The sequence below is a fragment of the Myotis myotis genome, unplaced genomic scaffold, assembly GCF_014108235.1.
Source record: "Myotis myotis isolate mMyoMyo1 unplaced genomic scaffold, mMyoMyo1.p scaffold_m19_p_3, whole genome shotgun sequence".
Lineage (NCBI taxonomy): Eukaryota > Metazoa > Chordata > Mammalia > Chiroptera > Vespertilionidae > Myotis > Myotis myotis.
Genome location: NW_023416335.1, coordinates 91,334,646 through 91,353,580, shown reverse-complemented (window position 1 = coordinate 91,353,580; position 18,935 = coordinate 91,334,646). Strand labels below are relative to the sequence as shown.

The 18,935-nt window shown below is 39.3% G+C and overlaps 1 protein-coding gene across 2 annotated transcripts in view; it reads left to right on the top strand.

The window, feature by feature from the left end:
• Nucleotides 1-18,935, top strand: part of COG6 (component of oligomeric golgi complex 6) — a 113,792-nt gene that overhangs the window by 68,698 nt on the left and 26,159 nt on the right. Inside the window, exons 14-17 of one of the 2 annotated variants that reach the window (XM_036299176.1) lie at nt 2,012-2,143; nt 2,471-2,638; nt 6,113-6,220; nt 8,374-8,427. In XM_036299176.1, the coding sequence (XP_036155069.1) occupies nt 2,012-2,143; nt 2,471-2,638; nt 6,113-6,220; nt 8,374-8,427 (462 nt within the window). The remainder of the gene's footprint in view (nt 1-2,011; nt 2,144-2,470; nt 2,639-6,112; nt 6,221-8,373; nt 8,428-18,935) is intronic. The other variant, XM_036299177.1, reaches the window with a different exon arrangement.

Here is an 18,935-nt window from a genome sequence, read left to right as displayed (position 1 = left end):
GAATTTGGATGTTTAGATAGATTTTTAAAAATCAAATTTGTGAAGTTCTGCCATTATTTTTTCAAATATTCTTTTGGCATCCCTTCCTTCTTCTGAGATCACCCATTTTACTTCTGTTGTTAATGGTGTACCAGCGGTCTCTGGGGTGCAGTTAATTTTTTTTGTTGATGTTCTTTTTTCTTTGTGTTTCTCAGACTGGATAATTTTAATTGACCTATCTTTGAGTTCACTGATTATTTTTTCTGCCTGCTCAAATCTGCTGTTGGTTCCCTGTAGTGAATTTTTAAAAATTCAGTTATTGTGCTTTATCATCCCTATTTCTCTGTTGATATTCTTTATTTGGTAAGACATTGTTCTCATACTTAGGTTTATTAACATGGCTTCCTTTAGTTCTTTGAATATGTTTAAAAAATTGGTTTAAAGTTTTTGGCTTCCAGCATTTAAACTTTCTCAGAGAACTTTCCTGTTGACATTTTTTTTTCTGTGCATGGACCATAATTTTTTGTTTATTTGCATGTCTGATAAATTTTTGTTTTAGTTGTTTTTATGAAGGAGAGAGTATTTTTAGAGATCATACTTTATCATTTCTGCTGATATCACTTATGTATTAGCTTTTATACATAAAATATTCTTAATATAAATCTTATATTTTAAAATTCTTATGCCTTTCTGTCTTCCTGACACAAGACTGTATAGTCTGCCCAGCTGGTGTGGCTCAGTGGATGAGTGTTGGTCCATGAATCAGGAGGTCTTGTTCGATTCCTTGTCAGGGCACATTGCCTGGGTTGCAGGCTCAATCCCCAATAGAGGGTGTGCAGGAGGCAGCCGATCAATGAATCTCTCCCTTGATGCTTCTATCTCTCTCTCCCTTTTCCTTCCTCTCTCTGAAATCAATAAAAACATATATTTTTTAAAAAATACAAGTATGCTGCATGGACTTATAAGTATGGGATTTTGTTTCACTTACAAATCTATGTTAATATTATAAGTACTATGAAAAATGTTTGCTTTTTAAAATTCATAGGCACCTCTTTTTGGCTATCATGATCCCAGCAAGTAGGGATAATGAAGTTGGCATACCTTTCAGTTAGTAAATGTCAAATACTCTATTCAGTAGTTTAGATGCAACAATCCCATTTAATCCTACAGAATCCCTCTGAAACTCTGAGAAGTTAAATAATTTTTACTAGGACACACTACTAGTAAGTGGTAGATCCAAAATGTAAAATTAATCTCCTTAACTCCAGAGCTTAAGATTTTTTTTTTTTTTTAAATATATTTTATTGATTTTTTACAGAGAAGAAGGGAGAGGGATAGAGAGTTAGAAACATCGATGAGAGAGATCGATCAGCTGCCTCCTGCACGCCCCCTACTGGGGATGTGCCCGCAACCAAGGTACATGCCCTTGACCGGAATCGAACCCGGGACCCCTCAGTCCGCAGGCCGACGCTCTATCCACTGAGCCAAACCGGTTCGGCAAGAGCTTAAGATTTTAGTGGCTGTGTTACACTTTTTCTGTGAAGTGTATATGTAGCCTTATGGACAAGTCTCCTGACAATTGCCTGGGGCACTTGTTGAAAGATGATTTCCTAGACCCCAAACCTATACATATTGAACCAAAATCTTTGAGATTTGGTGTCTCTGGATTGCTTTTTTCTTGTAACTTTGGCTAAAAGAAACAAAACAGTAGGCCACTTCAAATTTGTATGAAAATATTATTCTACAATTCAAAGAACACTAAATTTTCTCACAATTTTTTGAATTTTAGATGTACAAATTCTTTACTTCTAACTGTGATATATTAATTCTGAGATAATTAACAAAACTTTTTGTTTCACTTTCTGTGTTGATTGGGATAATATAAACTATTGAAAAATTAATTGATTTTCTAATGTGCCAGCCAATGCTTTATAACTTTTGCATGTATTATTTTACTGTGAACTCTCATTTATTTATACATTAAAATTTAGTTGAAAAATTAAAGCAGTGGATAAACCACACCTTATTTTAGGTTGAACTCCCACCACCTGATCTTGGACCAAGTTCTGCATTAAATCAGACACTCATGTTGTTGCGTGAAGTTTTGGCATCTCATGATTCTTCAGTTGTACCATTAGATGCCCGTCAAGCTGATTTTGTGCAGGTATGTTGTAAATTTGTTTTTAATTATTGCTTATTACTCTTCTATTGTAAATTCTGTTGAAATTCTGGTATTTTATGATCCATATATTTTGACAAACCTTTTCATTGATTTTTCTTTCAAATATTAAATTAATCCTCTTTAATTTAAAAAATATTCATTCTGTTATGCTCATTTAAAAAAGTATTTTGATTATTATGCCATGTAATCTTTTCTGTAAGTTGGCACCCTTCAAATTAGTTTGGCTTTCATCCTGAAGTGCCATTAACCCAGGCATGTATCACTGATTGGGAATTAAATAATACATTTTATTTTATATTTCATTTACAGGTTTTATCGTGTATCTTGGATCCTCTCCTTCAGATGTGTACTGTGTCAGCGAGCAATTTAGGCACAGCTGACATGGCAACTTTCATGGTCAATTCACTATATATGATGAAGACAACATTAGCTCTATTTGAATTTACTGACCGACGTCTGGAAATGCTACAGTTTCAGGTTAATTTTGCCATAAAATGACTTCACTGTTATGGAATCATTTTTCCATACATGATCTCAGTTACTAGCTTTATGCCCTAATTCCTATAAACTCTTCGTTATAGTCTGATGGAAGGCTGCTCTCTCTCTCTCTCTCTCTCTCTCTCTCTCTCTCTCTCTCTCTCTCTCTCTCTCTCTCTCTCTCTCTCTCTCTCTCTCTCTCACACACACACACACACACACACACACACACACACATATTCAGTCTTTTAGTTTTGCTTTGGAGAAGTCAGAATACGTAATGGGTAAGATAGTATATTCAAGCCACAGTATGTAGTGGTAGAATGAAGCTTTTCTGATTAATTTGAACATTCTGTATGCAGATTTCAGTTTCTGAACTGTAAGTAATAATATGCTATGGCAGGGGTGGGCAAACTTTTTGACTTGAGGGCCACAATGGGTTCTTAAACTGGACCGGAGGGCCGGAACAAAAGCATGGATGGAGTGTTTGTGTGAACTAATATAAATTCAAAGTAAATATCATTACATAAAAGGGTACGGTCTTTTTTTTTTTTTAGTTTTATTCATTTCAAATGGGCCGGATCCAGCCCGCGGGCCATAGTTTGCCCACGGCTGTGCTATGGTGTGGCTAATGCAGAAGATGTTATAGATGACAATTATATTTTTATCTGTGTGTAAACCAATGTTAGGCAAAACATTACAATTTGTTATACCAATCACTCTCTTCCTTAAACCAAATGGTATCCCTTAGGATTTTACAAAATGGCTAAAACAAAGCCTTGTAGAAAATTTAACAGATACTTGAATTCTGATTTTGAAATAGTGATTTTTGGTAGATATGATTTTTTAAAACTCTGAAAGTTGTGTTACCACAAGTACATAAACAGTTTGGCAGTGGCTATAGTAAACATTCATTTGTAAAGTTTTAGGGTTTTCTGAGGAATGAGTGTGCTCCATCTAAATTTGTGATATTTTCTATTTAAAAAGAAATATAATGAAGTGTGATTAATTTTCCTTTCTTGCATAATGTTTTTATAAAGAATTAGTAAATTTCTTTTTAATATATTAGTTTTTACTGTATCACTAATTCAATTTCAAATTCTTTCATTTGTCTAAATCTTTTTCTAGGTATTTAAGTATATCAGGTATTCATCAATATGTTTTATCACCAATTACCTGCATTTCTTAAATATTCATAGACTTTTTTTTTTTTTTTTTTGCATTTCAAGAGAGTAGGCGCCACTATGTAAGTGCTTAAGTGTGCACTTGCATTCTTCTTGTTGATAGGCTGTTGGCTGGTCCAAGTGGCATGGACCAGCCCATAGTGTGCGAACAGATTATACAAGGATGTGGATACTGGAAGACGTGGTTTTTTAGGCCCCGCAAAGTAGCAGTTTACCTTGTTGAGTAAAAGATCCTTGATTTTCAGACCTTTTCTATTAACTCTATTAATTTTCTTCTACTCTGACTCAGCTTCACTTAGTCTTTCAAGTAAAAAGTCCAGGCTAGTCTTTTTCTCTTTTGTTTGTGGCAATCTGTTTTATCCATCTGGAAACTTGTGAGGCTGTTCCTTTGAGTTCATATATTTCCTCAGAATATTTTTTGGTATATCTCTTTTTCCCTTATTTTTATTTTGGACTTTTCAGAGCCATTCGAGTTTGAAGATTTAACCCTTTCTTTTTCTCAATAAAGTTTGTATTATCTTTAATTAATTATTACTTGTCCATCTGTTACTTTTTATATTCTGAAGCTCCTGTACTTATTTGACTTTATCTCTTGAGTCTGTCTTCTAATTTCTTTTTAAACCTCTTCACTGTAATCTCTTTCTTTGATGTTTATTCCATGTTACTTTTCTTCCATTTTTCTTTCAGATAATGATTTGGTTCTCATCAGTAACTCTTTAATTAAATGTTTACATTTGCACATTTCATTTTTCTTTGATTCTCAGTAAGTCTAGTAAATAAAGACTCATTTTACTTTCTTGGGCATTCACTTAAAAAAAAATAAAAGTACTCTGTGTCTTTCAGTAATGTTACCTCAAGAAGAGATACCTGTTCTGATTATTCAGATGTGTTTCCTCTTAGAAGCTATTCACCTCTTAAATTAGTTGTAAGTTTTTTTTAGGGGGAGAGGTCCAGCTATTGGAGTTACTTAGTCAGTGGCAAGCATTATGATGATAATAACACAGTTAGTAGTGTACTGTGTTACTGGCAAACTGGTAAAACTGAGGGAACTTCCTGGTGAGGAATAGAAGGAAGACCTCCAGACTCTCAGGCCTGTACCGGTAAAAATAAGGGAACAGCACATTTCTTCCCACTAGGGAATACTTCAACCCAATAGGTAGTTCCCTTCTGTGGCTTCTGCCTCTGGCTTCCCAAAGACAGCACAAAGCAGATAGCACATACAAGTCATTTCTGCTACCTGGGTCTTAGGGAGCTCTTGAACCTGAAATCTTTAACCAGCCTTCCTCAACTCTCCCCTTGTTGTCACAGACCTGCTTTCTCCTCAAGAGAACTTACTGCCTCAGCCCTAATGCGATTTACTTCAGGCTTTTCCAGATGGCGTGTTTGAGTGTTGGAGTCAGTCCAGCAAGTTAGGAGGGTGAGGGAGTGAGGAGGTTAGGAACATCAGGTCCTTATTTTCCCAGGATTCTTACTAAGTATTTTATTTTACACTGTCGTTTGTTAGTGTTTTTGTTTGTGTTTTACTTATTACCAGCTTTTTTTTAAAATGTATTTTTATTGATTTCAGAGAGGAAGGGAGAGGAAGAGAGAGATAGAAACATATTTGATGAGAAAAAATCATTGAGTGGCTGTCTCCTGCATACCCACTACTGGGGATCAAGCCTGCAACCTGGGCAACCAGGTTTGACCAGAATTGAATCTGGGACCCTTCAGTCCGCAGGCTGACGCTCTAGCCACTGAGCCAAACCGGCTAGGGCTTATTACCAGCTTTTAAAAGAGCTGAGAAACAACTCAAAATTTTGAACTAGTGGCTAGTCTTGGAATCCTCTTTGATTATCATCTTTATAATTTGCCTTTCTCTCCCTTTTTGTAGAAGCACTTCCTCTTTAGGGGAAGGAAGTTCCTTTGTTACAGAAGCAGTCCCTGTGCCCTACAGTCTGGTATCATAGCCACTTCAAGAAACAGCCCCTTGGTGAAGAACTAAGACTGCAGGATAGTCTACTTCTACTCTCATCAGTCTTATAAGTCTTCTTAAAAAAATATATATTTTATTTATTTTTTACAGAAAGGAAGGGAGAAGGATAGAGAGTTAGAAACATCAATGAGAGAGAAACATTGATTCAGCTGCCTCATGCACACTCCCTACTAGGGATGTGCCTGCAACCAAGGTACATGCCCTTGACCGGAATCGAACCTGGGACCCTTTAGTCCGCAGGCTGACGCTCTATCCACCGAGCCAAACCAGTTAGGGCAATCTTTTAAAATATTTTTTTATTGTGTTTTATTTTAGATTGAAGCACATTTGGACACACTTATAAATGAGCAAGCTTCTTATGTTTTAACTAGATCAGGATTGAGTTACATCTATAACACCATACAGCAACACAAACCTGAACAGGTAAGCATGTGGATGTACCTAATTAGAGAAATACCTCAGGTTAGAATATGGGTTCTAGAGCTAGACTTTGGTTTGAATCTTGGCTATGCCACTTAATAGCTGTTTTTCACTAAGAAAATGACGTATCTCCATTTCTTCTTTTGTAGATTGGGGGTAATAATATGTGCTTCAAGGGGTTGGTCTCAGATTAAATGAGATAATACATGTATAGTTCTATGAATTATCTTTTTATTACAGACAGTTTGGGTTAAAAGTAATGAAAATATTCAAAAATTAGTATAAAACATATAAAGAATATTCTGGAAAATATTATCTATATTTTTAACTATATATTAACTATATCATTATCAGTTAATTGAACTCATGCATTACTATATGAATAGCAGTCATCCCTTCTTTAATTTAGAAAATCATGGTATATTACTTTGGAAAGGTAAATACTTCTGGGGCCAGCATATGATCTTATTAAGTTATAGAATTCCAATAGAAATAGATAATGGAGTGGTAGAAACCCTTGAAAATTAGGTAAGCATCCTTCTTTAAAAAGCAGAAAACTCTTTTAAATGATGTCAACATGAAAACTATTTTACAATGGGGGGATAAGTACACATATGTAATAATTTAATCAATAAAGAAAAAAAGAGAATATTTTATATCCCAGGAATTCTTAAATGAAGCTGTCAAAAATCATGTTATAAATTTTTTCTTTTGATAAAGCAGTAAGCGAATTTCTTCCAGAAGGAACCAGTGCTGTTGTGTTTTTATACTATATAAAATTGTCAAAGTTTAATGCTTAAAGCCTCTATGTCTCATTGCTATTCTCTAACTGATTGCATTTTTTCTTTTTTTGCTTATCTGAGATATCCTGATTTTTCTGTTGTTAATAAACATGTGCTTTTTACTATCTCCAACAAATATTATTGAGTGCCTTTCTGCTACTTATATAAAAATGAACATATCATGATCCCTGTTATAATTAAGGTTGAAGAGATGATACTTGAGTTCTTTGGAAATAAGCTAAATTTCCAAATGTGGGCAATTCACTAATGGACTATCTATACTAACAAAAGGGTAATATACTAATTAGACTGGGTCAACCAGCCATCTTCTGGTCATCCTGTCTTCCTTTTGGAAAAAGCTACAGTGGCGGTGGCCGAGGCAGAGGCAGTTAGAGGCGATCAGGCCGGTAGGGGAGGGCAGTTAGGGTTGATCAGGCCAGCAGGGGAGGGCAGTTGGCAATCAGGCCGGCTGGGGAGGGCAGTTAGGGGTGATCAGGCAGGCAGGCAGAGGGGTTAGGGGCGATTAGGCAGACAGGTGAGCAGTTAGGAGCTAGCAGTCCCAGATTGTGAGAAGGATGTCTGGAGGGGTCCCAGATTGGAGAGGGTACAGGCCAGGCTGAGGGACCCCCCCCCTCCTGTGCATGAATTTTGTGCACCGGGCCTCTAGTCTGTATTATAAAAAGCCAGCAACCGGAACGCCGTAATACCAGAAACAACCAGTTGCTATGACACCCACTGCAGTCAGTGAACCAATCCGATTCGGGGGTGGGGCCAGCTGGCCAGTCCCCACCGCGGCCCTTCCCCCTGGCCGGCCCCGTCCCTGATAGCGCCCCCCCATCCCAGTAGGAGGCGGGGCCAGCTGGCCAACCTCCTACAGCCCCTCTCCACTGCCAGCCCCACCCCTGATGGGTCCCCACCACCCTGATCAGCCTGCAGCCCCTCCCCCCAGCCAGCTCCACCCCCAGTTGGCACCACCCACACCAATCAGGGGTGGGTCTGGCCAGCCAACCTCCCACGGCAGCTCCCCTGGCTGCTGACCCTTGATCGGCCCCCCACCCCAATCGGGGGTGCGGCCCACCAGCCAATCACCCTTAGCCCCTCTCCCCAGCCAGCCTGGCCCTGATTGGGCCCTGATCGGGGTGGCCGGCCAGCTAACCTCCTGCCATCTCCTCCTCCCGACAGGCCCGGCCCCGATCCACCCTGATTGGGGCTGGGCTGGCTGGACCCCACCCATGCAGGAATTCAGGCCCTGGGCCTCTAGTATTTTATAAATGAACTGAAATGCATAGCATGTTTTTTGTATTTTGTTTCCTTTTCTTTTTTGTTTGTTTGTTTGTTTGTTTGTTTATTTATTTATTTATTTATTTATTTTAGGGTTCTTTAGCTAATTTTCCCAACCTAGATTCTGTGGCACTGAAGGCTGCAATGGTAAGTCCATAATAAGGCATTTCAATATAGGTTTCCTTATGGAACATTATTCTTTTTAAAAATTTATTATAATTTTCAATTACAGTTTACATTCATTGTTATTTTGTATTAGTTTCAGGTGTACTGTATAGTGATTAGACAATCATATACTTTACAAAGTGATCCACCTGCTATTTCAAGTACCTGCTTGCATGATAAATAGTTATTACAATATGCTGTACTTTACATCCCCATGACTGTTTTGTTACTAACAGTTTGTACTTCTTTATTTCTTCACCTTCTTCAACTAGCCCTTCAGTTCCCCTCCCCTCTGGCAACCATCAGTCCGTTTTCTGTGTCTATGAGTCTGTTCCTGTTTTGTTTGTTCATTTATTTTGTTCTGTAGATTCCATATATGAGTGAAATCATATAGTATTTTTTGTTTTCTGTCTGACTTATTTCACTTAGCATAATATCCTTGAAATTCACCCATTTTGCAAATGGTAAGATTTCATTCTTTTTTATGGCCAAGTAATATACCATTGTATATATCTACCACAACTGTTTTATCCATTCATCTTTTGATGGGCACTTGGGTTGCTTCTGTAGCTTGGCTATTATAAATAATGCTGAAATGAACATATGGGTGCATGTATTCTTTTGAATTAGTGTTTTGGGTTTCTTCTGGTATATACCAGAAGTGGAATTGCTGTGTCGTAAGGCAATTTCATTTTTTAATTTTTTGAGGAACTTCCATACTGTTTTCCGTAGTAGCTGAACCCATCTGCATTCCCACCAACAATGCATGAGGGTTCCTTTTTCTCTACATCCTCACCAACACTTTTTTTGTTGATTTATTGATGAGAGCCATTCTGACGGGAGTGAGGTAATATCTCATTGTGGTTTTAATTTGCATTTCTCTAATGATTAGTGAAATTGAGCATTGGCTTCTCTATGTTGTTGTTTTTGGAGAAGTGTCTATTCAGGTCTTCTGCCTATTTTTTAATTGGATTGCATTGGGTTTTTTATTTTTATTATTTGGTGTTGAGTAGTATGAGTTCTTTATAAATTTTGATATTAACCCCTTATCAGAAATAGAATTGGCAAATATCTCCTCCCATTCATTAGGTTCTCTTTTCATTTTGTTGATGGTTTCCTGTTCTGTGCAAAACCCTTTTAATTTGATGTAGTTCCATTTGTTTAATTTTTTTTTGTTTCCCTTTCTGGAGGAGATATGACAGAAAAAATAATGCTAAGAGAGATGTCAAAGATTTTGCTCTTTGTTTTTTCTTCTAGGAGTTTTATGGTTTTGATTCTTACATTTAAGTCTTTAATGCATTTTGATTTTTTTTTCAGTATATGGTTTAAGAATGAGTCTAGCTTCATTTTTTGTTTTACATGTATCTGTCTAGTTTTCCCAGCACCATTTACTGAGTAGACTACCTTTAACCCATTGTATGTTCTTGTCTCCCTTTTCATATATTAACTAGAGGCCCGATGCACGAAATTCATGCACTCGGTGGTGGGGGGTGTCCCTCAGCCTGGCCTGCACCCTCTTGCAGTCTGGGAACCTTCGGGGGATGTCTGACTGATGGCTTAGCACTGCTGTGGAGGCAGGAGAGGCTCCCACCACCGCCGCGGTGCTCGCCAGCCATGAGCCCGGCTTCTGGCTGAGCAGAGATCCCCCTGTGGGAGCGCACTGACCCCCAGGAGGCAGCTCCTGTGTTGAGCATCTGCCCCCTGGTGGTCATTGCATGTCATAGCTACCAGTCGTTCTGCCATTTGGTCAATTTGCATATTAGCCTTTTATTATATAGGATTGGTTATATACATGTAGGCTTATTTCTGGCTCTATTGTCTTCCATTTATCTGTGGTTCTGTTTTTATGCCAGTACTATACTCTTGATTACAATAGTCTTTATATAGTTGGATATCAGGTGGCATATAAATTTTAGGATTATTTGTTCTAGTTCTATGAAAAAACGCCATTGATTTTTTGATAGAGATTGCATTGAATCTGTAGATTGCTCGGGTAGTATGGACATTTTAGTAATATTAATTCTTCCCATCCATGAGCACAGTGTACATATGCCTACATTTGTTTGTATATTTTTCAGTTTCTTTAATGTCATAATTTTTTGAGTACAGGTTTCTTACTCTCTTCGTTAGATTTATTCCTAGGTTTTTTAAAAAAATGCAATTGTAAATGGTATTGTTTTCTTACTTTCCCTTTCTTATAGCTCATTATTGGTATATAAAATTTCAACCAATTTTTGAGTATTTATTTAGTACATTGCTACTTGACTGAATTTATTTATGAGTTCTAGTAATTTTTTGGTAGAATCTTTAGGGTTCTCTATATACAGTATCATGTTATTTTCAAATAATGACAGTTTTACTTATTCCTTTCCAGTTTGGGTGCCTTTCATTTCTTCTTGTCTGATTGCTGTGGCTAAAACTTCCAATACTACCTATCCTATATCATAAAAGTGTAATATGCAAATCGACCAAACGCAGAACGACCAGTCACTATGATGCACACTCAATGCAGGAGTTGCCCTCTGGTGGTCAGTGTGCACCCACAGGGGAAGTACCGCTCAGCTACAAGCCAGACTGATGGCTGGCGAGCACAACGGCCTGCTTCCGCAGCAGCGCTAAGGATGTCCGACTGTAGCTTAGGCCCGCTTCCTGTGGGGAACGGGCTTAAGCCGTCAGTTGGACATCCCCCTAAGGCTCCTGGTTTGCAAAAGGTTGCAGGCTAGGCTGAGGGATCCCCTCCCCCCCCCCAGTGCACGAATGTCATGCACCGAGCCTCTAGTATCCTATCTAATAATAGAGAAACATGGTAATTAGCCATACCTCCGCTACCCTTCCCATTGGTTAATCAGCAGGATATGCAAATTAACTGCCAACCAAGATGGTGGCCGGCAGCCAGGCAGCTTGAAGCGAACAGGAGGCTTGCTTGCTTCAGTGACGGAGGAAGCTAACGTTCCACACCTGCCTTGCTGGCCTGTGAGCTTGCAGTTTAAGAAACACTGTTACAAATATAGAAGCTAAACAAAACCCCAGAAACCTGCTTTCAGCCAGCCGGGCTTCAGCCAGCAGGACTGCAACATTGTTTCAATTATAGAACAAACGCAGACCCCTGCTTCCAGCCAGCCGGGATCTCAGAGCTGGAGTGAGCAGGACCGCAACAGTGTTACAATTATAGAACCTAAACAAACCAGATACCTGCTTTCAGCAGCCGAGGCCTCAGAGCTGGAGCCAAGCCTCAGAGCTAAAGCTGGCCCAAAATTAAAAAAAAAGAAAAAAAAGAGCGGTTGGGAGCTTCCGTCACCCGCCAGCCTGAAAACAGCCCGCAGTCCCTCACCCAGGCTGGCCAGGCACCCCAGTGGGGACCCCCACCCTGATCCAGGACACCCTTCAGGGCAAACCAGCCGGCCCCCACCCATGCAACCGGCCTCTATCCTATATAGTAAAAGGGTAATATGCCACCCAGCACCGGGATCAGCGGAGCCGTGAGGCCTCCCGACACCGGGATCAGCATGACAGGGGCAGCGCCAAAACCCCCTGATCGCCCTGTGGCTCTGTGTGTGACAGGGGGCGGGGCCACAACCTCCCTATCGGCCCTGCTCTGTTCATGAGAGGGGAAGGCGCCCCAACCCCCTGATCAGCCTTGCTCTATGCCTGATAGGGGGGAGCTCCCCAACCCCCTGATCACCCTGCGGCTCTGTGTTTGACAGGGTGCGGCTCCCCAAATCCCCCCACGGGCCCTGCTCTGTGTGTGACGGGGTAGAGCCATAACCTCCCCATCGGCCCTGCCCGGAGTGTGATAGTGGTGGCACCCCAACCCCCTGATTGGCCCTGCTCTGTGGGTGATAGAGGGCGATGCCCCAACCCCCGGATTCGCCCTGCTTTGTGTGTGACAGGGGGGCGGTGCCCCAACTCCCCTATCGGCCCTACTCTGTGAGTGACAGGGGGGAGCTCCTCAACCCCCTGATTGGCCCTGCTCTGTGCATGACACGGGGGAGCTCCCCAACCCCCTGATGGGCCCTGCTCTGTGCGTGACAGGGGGCTGCTCCCCAACCCCCTGATCAGCCCTGCTCTGTGCATAACAGGGGGGAGCTCCCCAACCCCCTGATCGGCCCTGCTCTGTGTGTGACAGGGTACGGAGCCCCAACCCCTGATCAGCCCTGCTCTGTGTGTGACGGGGTGGCGCCGCAACCTCCCTATCGACCCTTCCTTGAGTGTGACGGGGCGGTGCCCCAGCCCCCAATCGGCCCTACCCTGAGTGTGACTAGGGGTGGCATCGCAACCTCCCGATCCGCCCTGCTCTGTGCATGACAGGGGGCGATGCCCCAACTCCCCAATCGGCCCTGCTCTGAGCCCGACCAGGGGCTGCACCTAGGGATTGGGCCTGCCCTCTGCCACCCGGGAGCAGGCCTAAGCCAGCAGGTCATTATCTCCCAAGGGGTCCCAGACTGCGAGAGAGCACACGCTGGGCTGAGGGCCCTCCTCTCCCCCCCAAGTGCACAAATTTTTGTGCACCGGGCCTCTAGTATATATATAAAAGCTTAAGCGACCATTATGACCTAATAACCGTTACGACCAGTTGACCAGTCACTATGATGCACACTGACCACCAGGGGGCAGATGCTCAATGCCGGAGCTGCCCCCTGGTGGCCAATATGCTCCTGCAGCCCACCTCCCACGGACCCCTCCCTCCACTGGCTAACCTCCCATGGCCCCTTCCACCACCTCCTGGCCAGCTGGCCAACCTCCTGTGACACTCCCACCTTTCCTGGCCAGCCAACCTCCCACAGCCCCTCTGCCTCCCCAACCTGGCCAACCTCCCATGGCCCCTCCCCCCCCCCAGCCAGCCAACCCCCCACAGCCCCTTCCCCCGTCCAGCCCCCCACATTGGCCTCGATCAGGGGGCTGGCTGGCCAACTTGCTGTGGTCCCTCCCCCTGGGCCCTGATTGAGGGGGCCAGCAGGCCAACCTCCCGTGGTCCCTCCCCCAGGCCGTCTGCCCCCCCCCCCATAGGCCTCGATCGCCAGCCAGGCCAAGGGACCCCACCCATGCATGAATTCATGCACCAGGCCTCTAGTGTTGAATAAAAGTGATGAAAGTGGACATCCCTGTCTTGTAACTTATCTTACAGGGAAACATTTTGAGTTTTTCCTTATTTAGTATGATGTTATCTTGCGGGCTTGTCATTAATGGCCTTTATAATATGGAGATATGTTTTCTATATTTCCATTTTGCTGAGAGTTATTCCCATAAATGGGTGCTGGATATTCTTAGATGCTCTTTCTGCATATAATCCTGTGATTTTTATCCTTTGCTTTGTTTATGTAGTGTGTCACATTAATTGATTTGTGGATATTGAATCAATCTGGCATCCCTGGAATAAATCCTATTTGATCATGGTGGGATCATCTTTAGTGTATTGTTGGATTTGATGTGCTAGTATTTTGTTGAAGACTTTTGCATCTATGTTCATCAGAGATATTGACCTATAATTTTTTTTTTTTTTGGTAGTGCTATCTAGTTTTGGAATTAAGATAGTGCTGGCCTTGTAAAATGAGCTTGGTAGTCTTCCTTCCCTCAAAATACTTTTTGGAATAGTTTGAGAAAGGTAGATGTTAGTTTTTCTTTGGAACCATTCATTCCAGGACTTTTGTTTATTGAAAGGTGTTTTTTTTAATCATATTTTGCTGGTCATTATCAGTCTGTTCAGATTTTCTATTTCTTCTTGATTAATCTTGGAAGAGTGTATCTTTCTAGGAATTTACCCATTTTTCCAGATAGTCTGATTTTTGACAGATAATTGTTCACATTATGTTTTTTATAATCCTTGTATTTCTGTGGTGTCAATTGTCACTTGTATTTCATTTCTGATTTTATTTATTCTGCTGTTCTCTTTTTTTTATTAGTCTGGTTAAAGTTTTTTTTAATCTTGTTTATCTTTTCAAAGAATCAGTCTTTGGTTTCATATATATAATAATAAAAGTGTAATATGCTAATTAGACCAGACATCCTTCTGGACGACTTTCCAGACGATGCCGGGGATGCGAGTGCCAAGGCAGCAGCCGCGGTTGCGAGGGCCAAGCCCCTTGCACAAATTTTGTGCATCAGGACCTCTAGTATGTGTGTGTATATACACACACACACACACACACACACACATACACACACATATCTATCTATATATCTATATCTATGTATATATATATATATATATACATATATATATCTGGTATATTTGTGAGACTCTATTTTGTTTATTATTATTCTGAATTTTATTATTTCTTTCTTTCTATTCACTTGGCCTTTGTTTGTTGTTCTTTTTCTAGTTTTGTTAGATGTAAATTTATATTGTTTATTTGAGATTTTTCTTGTTTCTTGAGATGGGAGTCCTCCTAGGACTGCTTTTCTCGTGTTCCATAGATTTTGGGTTGTTGAGTTTTTCTTTTCATTTGTCTCAAGGCATCTTTGGATTTCTTCCTTGATCTCCTTGTTAACACAGTCCTTGTTAGTAACATGTTATTTAGCCTCTATGAATTTGTGTGTGTGTTTTCAGTTTTTTTCTTGCAATTTATTTCTACATTCATTGTGTTGGAGAAGATACTTGATATGATTTCAATCTTTTTAAATTTATTGAAACTTGTATTGTGGCTTAACATGTGTTCTGTCCTGAAAAATGTTCCATTTGCCCTTGAAAAGAATGTATATTCTATTTTCTTGTGAAATGCTCTGAGAATATAAATTAAATTCATCTGGCCTAAGGTGACATTCAAGGCCCTCCTTTCTTTGTTGATTTTCTGTTTGGAAGCTTTATCCATTGATGTCAATGGAATGTTAAAGTACCCTACTATAACTGTATTAATATTGTTCTCTCTCTTTATGTCCATCAAAAGTTTATTTTATATAGTTAGATGCTATATTGTGTCTTTAAATGTTTACAAGGGTTATATTCTCTTGTTGGATTGATCCCTTTATCCTCCTTTGTCCCTTATTATAACCTTTGTTTTAAAGTCTGTTTTGTCTCATGTAAGTATTACTAAGTGAGCTTCCTTTGTTTTCATTTGCATGAAATAACTTTTTCTATGTCTTTACTTTCAGTCTGAGTCTTTCAATCTGAGGTGGGTCTCTTGTAGATAGCATATATACGGGTCTTGTTTTCTTATTTAGCTACCCAATGTCTCTTGATTGGAGCATTTAATCCATTTATATTTATTTTAATTTATTTTTAAACTAGAGGCCCGATGCACGAAATTCATGCAATGGGCTCGGTCCTCGCAGCCACGGCAGCTGCCTCAGCCCTTGCAGCCGCCGTGGCTGCCTTGGCCCCCCCCAGCTTTGTCTGGAAGTTTGTCCGAAAGGTCTTTTGGCTGTCCAGTCTAATTAGCATATTATGCTTTTATTATTATAGATCCTCACCCAAGGATATGTTTTTATTGACTTTAGAGAGAGGAAGGGAGGAAGAGACAGAGAGGAGGGAGAGAGAGAAGAGAGAAGAGAGAGAGATAGAGATGAGAAACATCAATCAGTTGACTCCCATATGTGTCCTGACCAGAGATTGGACCCACAACCTAGGTATGTACCTTGGCCATGAATCAAACCCACAGTCTTTTGGTGTACTAGACGACACTCCAACCAACTAAGCCACCCAACTGGGGGTAATACATTTACATTTAATGTAATTATTGTTAGGTACATATTTATTGCCACTTTATTATTTACATTTACTGTATGTTCTTATTTTCTTCTTCTTAAAGAAGTTTCTTTATCACTTCTTATAATACTGGTTTGTTACTGATAAACTCCTTTAACTTTTTCTTGTCTCAGAAGCCCTTTATTTCTTCTTCAATTTTAAATGATATCATTGCTGGGTACAGTAGTCTTGGTTGTAGGTCCTTGCTTTAATCATTTTGAATATTTTGTGCCGATTCTTTCTGACCTGAACAAATTTCTATTGAGAAATCACATGACAGTCTTATGGGAGCTCCCTTATAGTTAATTAATTGTATTTCTTATGCTGCTTTTTGAACATTATTCTTAATTTTTTTCTGTGTAAGTATTTTGTATTTGGTGATTTTTTTTTTATCTCTGTATTCACACTGACTCTAATAATAATGATTGTACGTGGATTCCTTCTACTAAGGAAGTCTGATGAAGGCATACATTTGTAGTAATATTCTACCATACCATAGTAGACTTTTTATTTATGTTTAGTTTTTGTTTTTTTTTCATTTTCAGAATTTTACTCTTAACCTAATGGAGAAACAGAAATGATAGACACGAAAAAGTTAGGCTGTAACATTCTAGACTTTCTACTTATTGTCAGTGATCTTTGGCTTATGGTTTTTGACTTCTTTTTTAGATGATACCTGAAATTTGATTCCAGTCTTAAAGTACTATATTACCCTTCATTGTTAGACTCAACCGAATCTCCACATTATTGCTTTTCAAGTGAAGACCTTGCTTGCACATCCCTTTCTGTATGAGCACCACTTTTTATAGCATGTCCATGTTTGTGTATATTCTTTGTATGCATATATATTCTTTGCATCCAATTCCTCTATTGGACTATACTCATTTAGCTCACAAAATGATCCCTTTTTGAAGATTTATGATAATAACACTAATAATAATAATAATACCAAGTATGAATAATAACAGCCATTAACTTTATTGAGCCTGCTAAACATTTTTCAGATGTGAACTCTCTAGTCCTCCTAACAACCCCATTCAACCCAGTACTTATGCTCTTAACTACTGTACTAAATTGCCTATCCTAAGTGTTTAAATACTCACATATACTCACTACCACAGTAGTTTGACTTTAATAAATAATTCTCTTAGATTTTTTTTATTTTTTATTTCCAGGGCTTTCCTTTCTGTCACCTTACAGAGATAATTTAACAGAAAATAAAGGGATAGGCTCAGTATACCTAGCAAATGCTAAGAATGCATAGCTGATAATATTAATATTAGACAAGGTAGATTTTAAAAAGAATAAATCAGATGAATAGGAACATTATGCCATGATAAAAAAAAAAAACATATATAGAAGTAACAGTTATAACCTCTATATGTGAAACATAAAGTTAAAATTTAGAAATGCAAAAATTTTTATTACAAAACATTCAAATAAAAATAAATGAAAATGAATACATTTTAGATTTATTTTAAAAGATAAGTTTCTTAGAAAGTTAACTATATAGTTGCCATACTACTCAGTGATTCCACTTTAAGATATTTACCTCCCCAAAATGAGGACATGTCTACACAAAGATCAGTAACCATAATTAGTACTCAATAAATGTGTTTCCTCCCTCTGTTTCTTCTTCTACCCAACACATATCCAGTCTATAATAAAAATCCACAAAATATATTTAAACCCCTTACAAATTCTTATTTGCCCTCTTTTAAACTTTGAAAATAATTCTTTTTTAAAATCATCACCTGAGGATATGTTTTTATTGATTTTTTGGTGAGAGAGGAAGGGAGAGAGAGACACACACAAGCAGAGATAGAGATAGAGAAAGATGAGAGAGAGAGGAGAAAGAAACATTGATTGGTTGTCTCCCATATGCACCCTGTGTGTGGATCAAACCCACAGCCTAGGAATGTGCCTTGACCAGGAATTGAACCCACATTCTCTTGGTGTACAGGACGATGTTCGAACCAACTGAACCACTTGGCCAGGGTGAAAATATTTATCTTGGGTATATTATGTGTCATTAAAGAAACAAAGTCTTGATTGAGTTTGGTTTGTGATCTATCATTTTATATATAAGTGTCTGTTGCCTCCACTTGGATGCTTCAATTCAGCATCTCTAAAACTGAATTCTGACTCTTCCCTAGCCCCACCCTCAATCCCAGGTTCTTCCAAGTGTTCTTAACCCACAATGGTAAGAGCATCTATCCATTAATTATATCAACAGTTATTGACCAAGTATCTGCAGTTTTCTAGGCAACATACTAAGAATTGGGATGAAAAGAGACATTATTTAGTAAAGGATGCAGCTATTACACAACTAAATAAATGTCTAAATTATACAGTTATAATTTGTGATAATACTGTGAATTAAATTATACAGATCCAAAATTTGAGAGCCAATCCCTTCATCCTATCTCTAACCAAATCTTGATAATTTTACTTTGTAATTCTCTCAAATTTTTCCTCTTCACCTTTATTGCCCTATAGACTAGGATGCTATAGTAGTTCTCTATTTATTGTCCTTGCAACTACCATTACAAACTTCCAATCCATTCTTCTTGTTATAGCCAGATTATTCCCTTACTTCAGTGGTTTCCTCGTGCTTTTACAGTCAGAATTGAAATCCTTTGAAAAAGCATGCAAGTTAAACATTAACTATAAGCCATTCTCTTTCTGTCCTTAAGCCTCCATGCATGCTATCCCTGAATCCCCCACCACACACACACACTTACTTAATGTCTATTCTTAAGATCTTACTTAAAATGTCAAACATACAGAATAGGTCTGTCCTTCTGAT